This window comes from Nomascus leucogenys, chromosome 9 (assembly GCF_006542625.1).
Source record: "Nomascus leucogenys isolate Asia chromosome 9, Asia_NLE_v1, whole genome shotgun sequence".
Lineage (NCBI taxonomy): Eukaryota > Metazoa > Chordata > Mammalia > Primates > Hylobatidae > Nomascus > Nomascus leucogenys.
In genome coordinates, this window is record NC_044389.1 from 14,780,829 (window position 1) to 14,792,958 (window position 12,130).

Below are 12,130 nucleotides of genomic sequence, written 5' to 3' on the forward strand. Positions count from 1 at the left end.
AAGGTCTGCACTGCAGTGGGTGGAGAATAATCTAAGGAGCCCTCCTTATTCTCCCTGAGCAAGGGAATCGTTCCAGAGCAAATGACTGACCAAAGGAAATCCCACTGCTTCATCTTCCTCATGCCTCCGCAGCCCCAAGGTCTTCCCTGGAGGCAGAGAAAGACAGAGTTGTGAAGCACTCACCTTCAACCACCAGCCAGGCGCTGGAAGTATAGAGCCCAGTGCCCAGCGAGTAGGGGCCCATGTCTGAGAAACGGACCCCCCTCACCACCAGCTGGTGAGTCAGCCCGTCGGGGGACACGAACACTTCATATTTGTCACTGGGGTGGAGTAGCCGGTGCCGGAAATGCCAGGCTGCACTAGGGCAGGGACTGGAGAGGGTACATTCGAAGACTGCATCACCCTGCTCCTCACAGTGGGTCTCCGCCAGTGGGACCACCACTCTTGGGGGGATGGCTGCCGGAGAAGCAGGAATGGGGATATCAGCTTGATGGTTTGACACAGTGTGATCTGAGGCGGCAAGGCTGGCCGTTCAGAAATTCTGGCTTAGACCAGCTCAGCCACAAACTCCCCGTGTTACCTTGGACAGGTCACCTCCGGACCTCAGGTGTCAATTCCCCCCACATAAAATGAGGGGTTACAATTATGAGCAACGAGGCTTATTTTCAGCTCTGGGATTCTATACTTCTAAACCCAAAAGTTGTATTTGGGACAAGGTGGATGCATGAAGGAAACCACTATGCTAAGAGCCAGTAGTTTATCTTATTCATCCTTGTGACCATCTCTAAGGTAAGTATTATCAATTTCTTTTTACAGGTGAGAAAACTGAGGCTTAAAAAGTTAAATAACTTGCCCCAGTCTTACGCAGTTAAGAGAAACCAAGATTCACACCCACGTCTGGCTGACTCCCAAACCCATACTCCTTTTCCCAAACTACACTGTTTTCAGGCTTTCCAAAGCCCCATCTCGGCACCTCCCCCGTGCTGGAACACATAACCCCCTTTTTTCTCCCCCAACTTTGATTCAGCCATGTTCTTATGACATGTCTGTCCAAAGCTGCCTTCCCCAGGCCTCTCCTTGTCCTTTCAAGAACCCCCTCGAGCTGGCGGGTGCTCTGAGAGTGATGTGGACACAGGTACTCATGGGGATGGAACAGAGTTTGATGAAGGAGGAGTGTCAGTTCCTAGATGGGGAAGGAATACAGGAAGCAGAAAAGGAAAGGTCTGGTATGGAGCTCGAGGATGCCTAACCCAGAGATTCTTGCTAGGGCGTTGTGGGAGATGAGGGCATGCAACAGAAAGGAGTTTTAGAGGCTGTGCAATTAGTCTGGATCTGATCTGAAACTAATTGGTGGCTACAGAAGGTCTAAGCAGAGGCATGACACGTATGTTCTATGACTGTGACAGTAATTCAGTAGAACCCAGCTCAGCACCAGGAGAGATAACTTGCACCAAGGCTTTGGAAAACAGAAAGCATCAAAATTTGGCCATCTAGGTATGTGTCCCTCTCCCAATTGTCTTTGCAGCTGGGGCCACGTCACATTTACCCCCCAACACACACATTGCACCAACATGGACTCCATTTCTAACAGATCTCCCTGACTCCAACTTCCGCAGTGTAGACCACTCACCACTGGCCTCCAGTTCTGTGGAGAAGACCACAGCATCCTCCACCTTGACCTGGTAAATGCCAGCGTCCTCAGGCCTCAGATCTTGGATCTGGAACTCATAGCGCTTCCCCAGCCGGCGCAGACAGTGCTTGGTCTGGTTGTTGAAGCCATAGGGGATCATCTCACCATCCTAAGGCCAGAAAAGGAAGAGGAGGCGGGCCTCAGCGGGTCCTCGGTGCTTCCTGCCCCAGTCCCATTCTGGCTATAACCAGCAGTTTTCTCCCATGGGCCCAGTCACCAGACAACAGATTCCTGAAACCATAGAGGAGCTGGGATGGGGTGGACAGCAGGGCCTGGAGGACATGGGAACAGGGATTATGAGCTGGATGGGAATCCGTGCTCTAGCAATGTCCATGGAGTGAAAAGTCTGCAAGTGTTATACAAAGGGGCACCTGAAGTTGCTGACATTCCAGCTCAGGCTGTGAGTGGGGTTACTCCCCAGCAGCCCTGCAAGGATACAGGGGAGGCCAGACACAACACCCATGGCCCAGAGGCCCCAGCTCAACTTATTCACCAACAGGAACTTGCAGAGTATAACATCAGATATCCATAAGGCTCTACAAAACCCAGTAATCTATATGCATACCTACTTTAACTAAGCCCTAGATAGCTTTGCTACTTGCTGAATATTAACAACAGCTAATACTTATTAGGGGCCCACTGTGTGCCAGGCACTGTTTCAGGTACTTAGGACACATCAATGCATAAAACAAAGATTCCTGCTCTCACTAGCTAAAATCCTACGGAGGAAAAATATAAATAATAAATGTCATAAATAAGTAAATAATTTATGTTAGAAAAAAATAGAACTGGCCAGGCGTGATGGCTCATGCATGTAATCCCAGCACTTTGGGAGGCTGAGGCGGGTGAATCACTTGAGGCCAAGAGTTCAAGAGCAGCTGGCCAACATGGTGAAACCCTGTCTGTACTGAAAATACAAAAAATTAGCTGGATGTGGTGGCAAACACCTGTAATCCCAGCTACTCGGGAGGCTGAGGCAGGAGAATCGCTTGAACCTGGGAGGGAGAGGTTGCAGTGAGCCGAGATTGCACCACTGCACTCCAGGCTGGGCAACAGAATGAGACAAAAGGAAGGAAGGAAGGAAGGAAGGAAGGAAGGAAGGAAGGAAGGAAGGGAGGAGTGAGGGAGGGAGGGAGGAAGGAAAGAAAGAAAAAGAAAGAGAGAAAGAGAGAGAGAAAACTAGGGAACAAAAAGGTAGATATGGGTCCAGGGCTCCTGAGTGCCCGGATGGGGCTGGAGGGACATAGTGGAATCACACGGAGTGGCCAAGGGAAGTCTCTTTGCCATGAAGGAATTAGCCCTGTTGATATCGGGGATGAACATGCCAAGCAGAGGGAACACCTGGGCAAAGGAACAGGGACAAGGCCAGTGGGGCAGGAACTGAGGGACAAGGAGAAGAGAAGCAGGAATGAGCAGAGAGGTGAGGGAAGGGGCAAGTCACGCATGATGTCATTTAGCACTGCAGTACACCATGAGGCAGGTCCTATATTATCCCCAGTTCACAAGTGAGGAAGCCGAGGCATGGGGAAGATAAGTATCTTGTCTGAGGTCATACAGCTTATAAGTGATGAAGCTGGATGAGTTTGGCTACAGAACTAGCCAAATTTTACCAACTGCTCCCCACCTGCCTCTGCCCCCATCTGGTTGGCAGATAATTACTCCTAGAGCCCAGATAGGGAAGTATGAAGTCTCTGGAAAGAAAGCTCAGATGGAAAGGGGTGCACTTTCTCAGAACCCTCTTTTCACCCCTGTGCTCTGGTGTTAGACACAATTTACAGAGACTCACAGGCCCAGCTGGAGAGCCTAATTGCTTAGCATGAGATAAGAAGTCCCTGTGGATGGATGGTCTACACCAGGGCTTGGCCCAAATCCAGCCAGGAACTCCATGGGATGAGGGGCTCACCACTTGTGTGCTCTGGTTGTTCCCATGGAGGAATCCAGGGTACCCATAGTTCCCTCCCCACTAGACCTGCAGCATCCCTGCCAGATCCCCCCACCCATAGCCCCTTCAGCCTCACCTTATACAGGTAAATCTTGCTCTGAGAATCCTTGAGATCCAGCTCCAGGTCAAACTTTGCAATCCCATCTTTGGTGACCCTGATGTGTCTTAAGCTGGAGATGGCGTTGAGGTACTACAAAGCAGACAAACCCACCAGGAGAATTCATGAAGCTCTCTCTTCGGGGTACTCCAAACCCTCATAGGCCCTGGCAACATCCCAGGCCCATAGCATTCCAGAGGAGCATGCATTGGCCCCTTTTACAAGTGGGGAAAAGTAAGCGTCTCAAGGAAAGAACTTCTCCAAGATGAGAGATCAGATCAGGAAGACAACCAAGAAAAGACCCCAGGTGTCCAGGTGCTAGAACACAGTAGGGCTTTTCCATTTATCTGTACTTCTAACAAACATTAGTTGAACACCTACTGTGTTCAAAGCTCTGTGCTGGGTCCTATGTTAAAGCCAATGAGAAAGCTTGGAGGAGAGAAGGCTGAGACCCTAGGTGTTAGGTTTAAGGAAACTTATCTTTCAAGGGGATAAGATACTATTTTCAGGATAATGAAAACTAGTTGTTTTCCGTTTTCAGAAGAAAAATTAGACTTACGCTATAGTTAAGTTAGACACAGGAAAGAAATTCCTGTACAGCTGATAAGATTCTGGGATCAGAGTGCTAACGGGAACTGTGAAATTCCCTTCCATGAAAGCCTTTAGAAATAAACCAGGTAGCCAGGTGCGGTGGCTCACGCCTGTAATCCCAGCACTTTGGGAGGCCGAGGTAGGCGGATCACGAGGTCAGGAGATCGAGACCATCCTGGCTAACACGGTGAAACCCCGTCTCTACTAAAAATACAAAAAGTTAGCCGGGTGTGGTGGCGGGCGCCTGTAGTCCCAGCTACTCAGGAGGCTGAGGCAGGAGAATGGCATGAACCTGGGAGGCGGAGCTTGTAGTGAGCTGAGATCGCACCAATGCACTCCAGCCTGGGTGAAAGAGCAAGACTCCATCTTAAAAAAAAAAAAAAAGGTACCCCCCCCAACTGGTGACAATGATAATGATAGCAAAAATCAAGGCACTAAGCTAAGTACTTTAATTACATTCTCTCATTTATCCTCCCAATAACCCTACAAGGTAGGCATGACTATAATTCCCATTTTACAGATGAAGAAACCAAGATACAGAGGCCCTAACTCTTCCAAAGCTCCAGAGTTTAGTAAGTATCAGAACCAGGTTGCAAAGGCAGGACACCAACCTGGTATCCCAGGGTATCCCCAGATACCCACTGGGGACTAGATGGAGACAGACCCCTCGACCATACTTGGTTTCGTAAGTTCTGCTTCCAAGCCCACCTCCAGGTGTGAGGCACCTATGGTCCAGGTGTGTGGGGTGGGCATGCGGTGAGGGGTGACCATGGGGTGAGGCACCTGTGCCATCTTGTCCTCCTGTTCCTTCTTCATCTCCTGCAGCCTGCGCAGCATGCCACGGTAGTCGACGATGCCGTACTTCAAGCAGATCTGCTCGTAGTCCTTCCTGTCTGCTGTCATCAGCAGTTGCCATATCTGCTCAAGGTCCACCTTTTTCTTGGGGGCTGGTGGGGCCCTGGGGAGCAAGGCTGGCAGGTCAGAGGCCAGAGGAACCCCTGCTCCTCTGTTGGCCACCTGGGTCTGGTGCCCCAAGTAGTTCTGGGAAGCTGCTCTATCTGCACTCAAGGAAACACAGAGCCTGGAATCTCTGGGACTGACCACTGTTGAGGCCAGAAGGATTCAGAGATGGGTGGGGCGAGCCTCAGCCTCACCCCACAACTTTCAGAAGAAATGCTCCTGACAACTTGTATTGTAGATTTCTGAGTAAGATGTCTGGGGAAAGTGGGTGTTGCATTGTTCTGTTGCTTAAAAAAAAAAAAAAGTTACATCATTGTTCCGGTGGACCACCACATTTTGTAAATGAGGAAATCAGAGGAGAGATTATTAACTCGAGGATATAGAGCTTTGAAATGGCACAGCTGGAATTCCCAGTTCAGTCCCCTCCCCATCCTCCCATCTGCTACTGGCAGTCTATCTCTCTGCTGTGTTGGGTAGAGGTGGGGCCCAAGCCCAGCTTACTTATGGAAATAGCAGGGGGTGAATACTATGGGAGCCTCCAAAATCCCTCATGGACAGGCCCAAACCCACCTCTTTTTCAGCAACTTCCGGAAGTCCATCAGCTCATTCCTGAGGTCTGAAAAAGGAGCAGGAATGAGGCCTCAGTCCCAGGTGGGAGGACTGAGGGTGGATGCAGAGCTTTTCTGTGTGGTCCATGCTGACAACTGAGCCTTTGGAAGGGGCTCTCTTGAAGACTGGTGGTGATGCACAAGGTGTGCATGGTGGCTCAACCAAGCAGGGAACACCAGGAAAAGAGTAGCCTATCCCCCACAGGCCCCAAGGAGGTTTCTGACGCATCTACCTACCTTCCTGCGGTTCCTTGTGCCTCTTCCGATTCTTCCGAAAGCCAACTGGAACATCCAGGGAGGAGAGGAAGCAGTCGATGTGGACAAGCAGGGAGAGAAGCAAGACATGTTGATGGTCTTCCTGAGAAACTGATGGAGTCCCAGAGCCCTTCTCTCCCCACTGTCCTCTAAGGCGTGGACGATCCCAGCAAGAGGGATGGAGCAGAGTGGAAGGTCTGTCCATCATAAGCTATTTTACCCCAGAGCCTTACCATGACCAAGGGGACCAATCTAAGCATCATCTCATGCAGGGGAGGCCCAGTCTTGTGTCCGCAGGAGCCAGGGAGGTGGCATAAATGCGTGAAGCAGACACTGGCAACCACAACAAACTCAAGAGTATCTAAAGGGGCAGCTGCTCTTTCACTTCACCTGGGAGCTGCCATTTCAGGGTATAGGCCCAATATTGCCAAATAGGTCAGACACTGCTGTTTGACTAATCCTGCAGCCATTTGTAATCATCATCTGCTTCCACTAGAAAGGCTGAAAAAGCTAGACAGTTGCCTTCCCAGCTTCACTTGCAACTAGCAGTGCTCATGTGACACTGTCCTGACCAGTGAGCTCCAGGAATTTCTGAGAAAGCCTTTGCTTCCTCTATAAAAAGGGTGGATGGACTGGTCGTGGTGGTTCATGCCTGTAATCCCAGCACTTTGGGAGGCCAAGGCGGGAGGATAGCTTGAGCCCAGGAGTTCCAGACCAGCCTGGGCAACACAGGAAGACCCCGCTTCTACAAAAAAAATCAAAAAATTAGCTGGGTGTGATGACACATGCATGTAGTCCCAGCTACTTGGGAGGATGAGGTGGGAGGATCACTTGGGCCTGGGAGGTCAAGGCTGCAGTGAGCCATAATCACACCACTGCACTCCAGCCTGGGCAACAGGTCTCAAAAAATAAAAAATAAAAGGCCAGGCACAGTGGCTCATGCCTGTAATCCCAGCACTTTGGGAGGCCGAGGCGGGTGGATCACCTGAGATCAGGAGTTCGAGACCAGCCCGGCCAACGTGGTGAAATCCTGTCTCAACTAAAAATATAAAAATTAGCCAGGCGTGGTGGTAAACGCCTGTAATCCTAGCTACTCAGGAGGCTGAGGCAGGAGAATTGCTTGAACCCGGGAGGTAGATGTTGCAGTGAGGCGAGATTGCGCCACTGTACTCCAGCCTACGCGACGGAACAAGACTCTGGTCCATCTCAAAAATATAAAAATAAAAATAAGAGAGGCAGATGGACCTGGGCCACCTCTTCCACCTTCCTACCTTGAACATGGATTATGTTTGGATCTGCCACAGCCCTCTTATGGCCATGAGGTGATAAGCCAATCTGCTAAGGATGGCAGAGCAGTGGGACCAAAGGAATCAGCTCTCTGATGGCAGCCCTGAGCTGTGGTATGAGCCCTGGGCACCACTCACAAAACTTCTTATGTGAAGGAATGAAATATCTTTATTTCTTAGGCTACTCTTAGTAGGATTTTCTGTTACTTGTAGGCAGATCAATTGTAAGCATAACCAATGGTGAGACTAGACTTGCTTCCTCAAGAGATATCTACCTTTTAATTACTACAGGTTGACAATTTTAAAAATTTTAAACACCACGCACGCCATAAAAACATGTCTGAGAGAGAATTTGGCTTTTGTGTGACCTGTTTGTCACCTCTGGCATAGGCCTGTCCAAAATATCCTTTGCACGGTGGAGAAACTGAGACCCAGAGAGGAAAACAAAGCCCATTGAATGAGTTAGCAGAAGCTCTAGGACTAAAAGCCAGCTTTCAGGTCCTGCTCATTTACTGGGCCAAGAGAATATCCTTCAGAGTATCTGCCAAGGTGTGCCTTTTTAAACACATGCAGACTCAGTGTGCATGTGGATGAAGCCGGGGGCCCAGCACAAGGTGGGGCTGCCGCAGCGGCAGCAGCCTGCATGGACCTCCCTTCCCTCCCCTCCCTCACTAGCCACGGGGCCTCTGATTCCTCTGTGGGTCTCTGCCCTGTGCACTAATGAGACAAACTCAGGGAAAAGCCCACCTTCGATGACGGTGAGTCTCGCTGAGCAAGCGGCCTCTCCGTACACATTTACTGCTGTGCAGCGGTACAGATCCGTGTCCTCGCCTGTCAGCTTGTTGATCTGCAGAGAGGCCAAGGGCAGAGGAACAGGGCTACCACATCCCCTTCCTCCATTTACTAGACATGGCTATGTGTTGGGGATATAAAGTGAGTAAGACATGGTCCTTGTCCTCATGGAGCTCACAGTCTTTATCAGGAAAGACAGACCCCAAAACAGAAACCTGGTTTGGGACAGAGGGTGGATGTATCAATTCTTTGCCATCAGAGGCAATGTAGCGAAGTAGAAAGAGTGTGATTTTGGGGGTCAGATGGATCTGGGCCTGAAAACAGTCTCTGTCCTGTATTACTAGCTGTGGGACCTTGGGCAAGTTACCTAACTTCTCTCAACTTCAGTTTCTTCATTTGTAAGATGGGAATATAATACCTCAAAAAAGTGGTGAATGATTAGAATTAAATATATAATCTATGTCACATGTTTAGCCCCTGGGACATAGTAGGGCCTGGCACGTAGTAGGTATCCCATGGTTAGTATTTATAATATCGCTCAGATTAGCCAAGATTGATTGAGTACTCACTATAGGCCAGGCACTAGCTAGACACTTTACATAAAACTTTCATCCTCATAACAACTCCTGGCCAGGCGCAGTGGCTCACGTCTGTAATCCCAGCACTTTGGGAGGCCAAGGTGGACGGATCGCTGTTGGTCAGGAGTTCAAGACTAGCCTGGCCAACATGGTGAAACCCCATCTCTACTAAAAATACAAAAATTAGCCGGGCGTGATGGCGCATGCCTGCAATCTCAGTTACTTGGGAGGCCAAAGCAGGAGAATCGCTTGAACCTGGGAGGCAGAGGTTGCAGTGAGCCGAGATCATGCCATTGCACTCCAGCCTGGGTGACAAAGCGAGATCTGTCTCAACAACAACTCATAACAACTCCTTAAAGTAGGTACTATTATTACCCCATTTTTACAAATGAGGAGACAGAGGTAAAAAGAGTAAAGTGACTTTCTAAAGCCAAGGTGGTGGGCCTGGGATTGTAACCCAGCAGTCTGACTTCTGCAGAGCTTGAGCTCTTAAGCTCCAGTCTACACCACCTCCCAGGTTATCAGCAGAGGTATCTGTGAGCCTGCCAGATCCATTCTTGGCTCAGGCAACTTTGAGTCACAAGATGGAGTTGAATGGATTCAACTTCAACGAGGAGTATGTCTTACTCCTCTAGGGATTGGAGGCTGCCAAAGAGACCTTCAAGGGGATGGGAAAAGATGAGTAGACCCTGGTCGGGGGAAGAGCTATGGTTCTTACCTGCAGCACGTGCTCCTTGCTGCCAGGGCTGGAGGAGATCTTGTACTTGCTGGAATCACCGAGGTCACCTTTGGAGTTCTGCCAACGCACCTCAGGCCTGGGCTCCCCACAGACCACAGCCCGAAAGATAGCATTTTTCCCTGCAGCAGGAAGAGATGAGCAGGGAGACTGACAAGTTGGGAGAGGGTGACTGTATACTTTATTTAAATTCTAATTTATATCATCTTCCTCATCTACGTATTTCAACTGCCCCTTCCAGAAAGGGTGCCAGGCCTTGGTCCCCTTGACTCAGGACTCAGAACATGCAGGTGGAAAGCAGCAGATTCCAGGCACCCAGAAGGCAGTCAGTCATTCCTCTTTCTATATTGCAGAAGTTTGGGCTGCTTGAGGGAAAGAGACAGGTGGACTGGCCCTGGTGAAAGGGGAGGCCAGCAGGGCTTTAGGGGAGAGGGGCTTTTCTTTGAGAGTGGGTGAGCAAGGAGTCTGAAGCCTCTGCCAAGACTGGGAAGGGAATGAGATTTTGTGAGTTCCGGCCAGGTGCAGGGGCTCATGCATGTAATCCTAGCGCTTTGGGAGGCCAAGGCAGGCGGATCACCTGAGGTCAGGAGTTCGAGACCAGCCTGGCCAACATGGTGAAACCGCATCTCTACTAAAAATACAAAAATTAGCCAGGCATGGTGGCATGTGCCTGTAATCCCAGCTCCTGGGGTGGCTGAGGCAGGAGAATCACTTGCACCCCGGAGGCAGACGTTGTAGTGATCAGAGATTGTGCCACTGCACTCCAGCCTGGGCAACAGAGTGAGACTCCATCTCAAAAAAAGAAAAAAAAAGAAAGAGATTGTGTGGCTTCCCTTCCTACTCTCTAGCGGGAGGAGGAATCACAGCTAGAGGGAGGAGGAGTGGCTATTTGGTGCCCGAAGGAGCTGGTCCTGAGACACAGGTTCCAGCCTCAGAAAAGACCCCAAGCTCCATGCCTGTCATGGAGGCCTGGGAACTGCCCGCCCTCAAGGAATCCCTCAGCCTCCTACCAAGAACATCTCAGTAGAAAGCAATATAGACCAAAGGCCCAAGGGCCCTTCCCAATTTCTCATTACCTTGTTCCAGATTTAGAAAAATAAAATACCATTCTTTTTCTTATTACCAGGATGCTATGAACTAAAATTTATTGCAGGGTGTGTGTTGGGGAAAGAACGCCAATTCCCACTTTTTCCCCAACAAGCCTTTGTTCCCTTCACTTTCTTGGACACCTTTTTATGTGGCCTTCTAGAAGGGCCTTCCTGAGCCCAGCCTGTGAGCCATAGCAGGTGCTGCTGCCTGGAGGCGAGGATTGGGGGGAGTCAAATTAACTGTTTCAACAGTGCCTCTCTGCAGCAGTGGCTTTGAGGCGAGGAGAGAGGGACCAGGAAACACCACAACCTCTCCGTGCTCCCCAATTTAGCATTTTTCCATCCTTGCCCCCCAAATATTTCTCACACCAGAATAGCATGGTATCTCTTCACTCTCTTTATCCACTCTTTTCCCCAGGCCCCTTGTCACTTCTAGGGTTCCAGGTAAGCATATACTCCCTCAAGGATAGGAGGGAGACAGGCTATGGCCTGGTGATGGATATAGGGCCTCGGTCCCCAGGAAGGTGGGTGCCCCAGCCCTCTCCCCTGGGAGGTAGGAGAGCAGGAATCTTGCCTCCCCTCCGCAGCTCCCCTCTGGGTTCTCACCCTCTGGCAGAGCCAAGGTGACGGGCTTCTGCTCAAAGTCCGGCGTGCTGCAGCCTTCGGGGATCTCCTCCACCAGCTGCCAGATGCTCACTCCAGGGATGTGGGACTTCCGGAGCTTTCCTGGAGAATGCAGGAGGGAAGGAGATGGGCCTTCCGCCTTCTCCCTATTGGGTGGCCCTTCAACAGAATGGGCATCCACCCACTCACCCAAGGAGCAAGAAGCCCCTTCTTGCCCTACTTTTGGGTCAGGATTATTTGTCCTACCTCCTGCCTGTGCACAGTGCTTTTTAATTCTCTAGTGGGAATCTGGTGGCACTCCTCTGGCAGTGTGAATGGAGCCTCTAGGAAGTGGGTGGGGCACCCTAGGAAGTCCCTGAGTGTGTCACTGGGGAAAAGCTGGGAAGAAAGAGTGGGAAAGGGCTCCTTCTCAGGAAGCCAAGAAGCAGGAGCTCATGTGGGGGCTTTGTACTCCTTACTCAGGAAAACAAATCAAAACCCAAAGCCAAGACTCAAAAAAAAAAAAAAAAAAAAAAAAAAAGCCAAGCATGGTGGCTCATGCCTGTAATCCCAGCACTTTGGGAGGCTGAGGTGGGCAGATCACCTGAGGTCAGGCATTCGAGACCAGCCTGACCAACATGGTGAAACCCCATCTTTACTAAAAATACAAAAATTAGCCAGGCATGGTTGCGGGTGCCTGTGATCCCAGCTACTCTGGAGGCTGAAGTGGGAGAATCACTTCAACCTGGGAGACAGAGGTTGCAGTGAGCTGAGATCGCACCACTGCACTACAGCCTGGGCAACAGAGTGAGACTCTGTCTCAAAAAAACCCAACAACAATAAAAAAATAAAACAAAATAAGGAAAAGAAAAAAAACAAGATGGGTGAGTTCCCAGAAATCTCT

The 12,130-nt window shown here is 50.2% G+C and overlaps 1 protein-coding gene across 1 annotated transcript in view; it reads right to left on the bottom strand.

Moving 5' to 3' along the window:
• The window catches only part of IGFN1 (immunoglobulin like and fibronectin type III domain containing 1), a 39,051-nt gene that overhangs the window by 24,427 nt on the left and 2,494 nt on the right, over positions 1 to 12,130 (bottom strand). Inside the window, 9 exon segments of the mRNA XM_030818678.1 lie at positions 184 to 456; positions 1,631 to 1,799; positions 3,709 to 3,822; positions 5,104 to 5,278; positions 5,851 to 5,896; positions 6,126 to 6,170; positions 8,177 to 8,276; positions 9,518 to 9,657; positions 11,230 to 11,349. Of these exon segments, the coding sequence (XP_030674538.1) occupies positions 184 to 456; positions 1,631 to 1,799; positions 3,709 to 3,822; positions 5,104 to 5,278; positions 5,851 to 5,896; positions 6,126 to 6,170; positions 8,177 to 8,276; positions 9,518 to 9,657; positions 11,230 to 11,349 (1,182 nt within the window).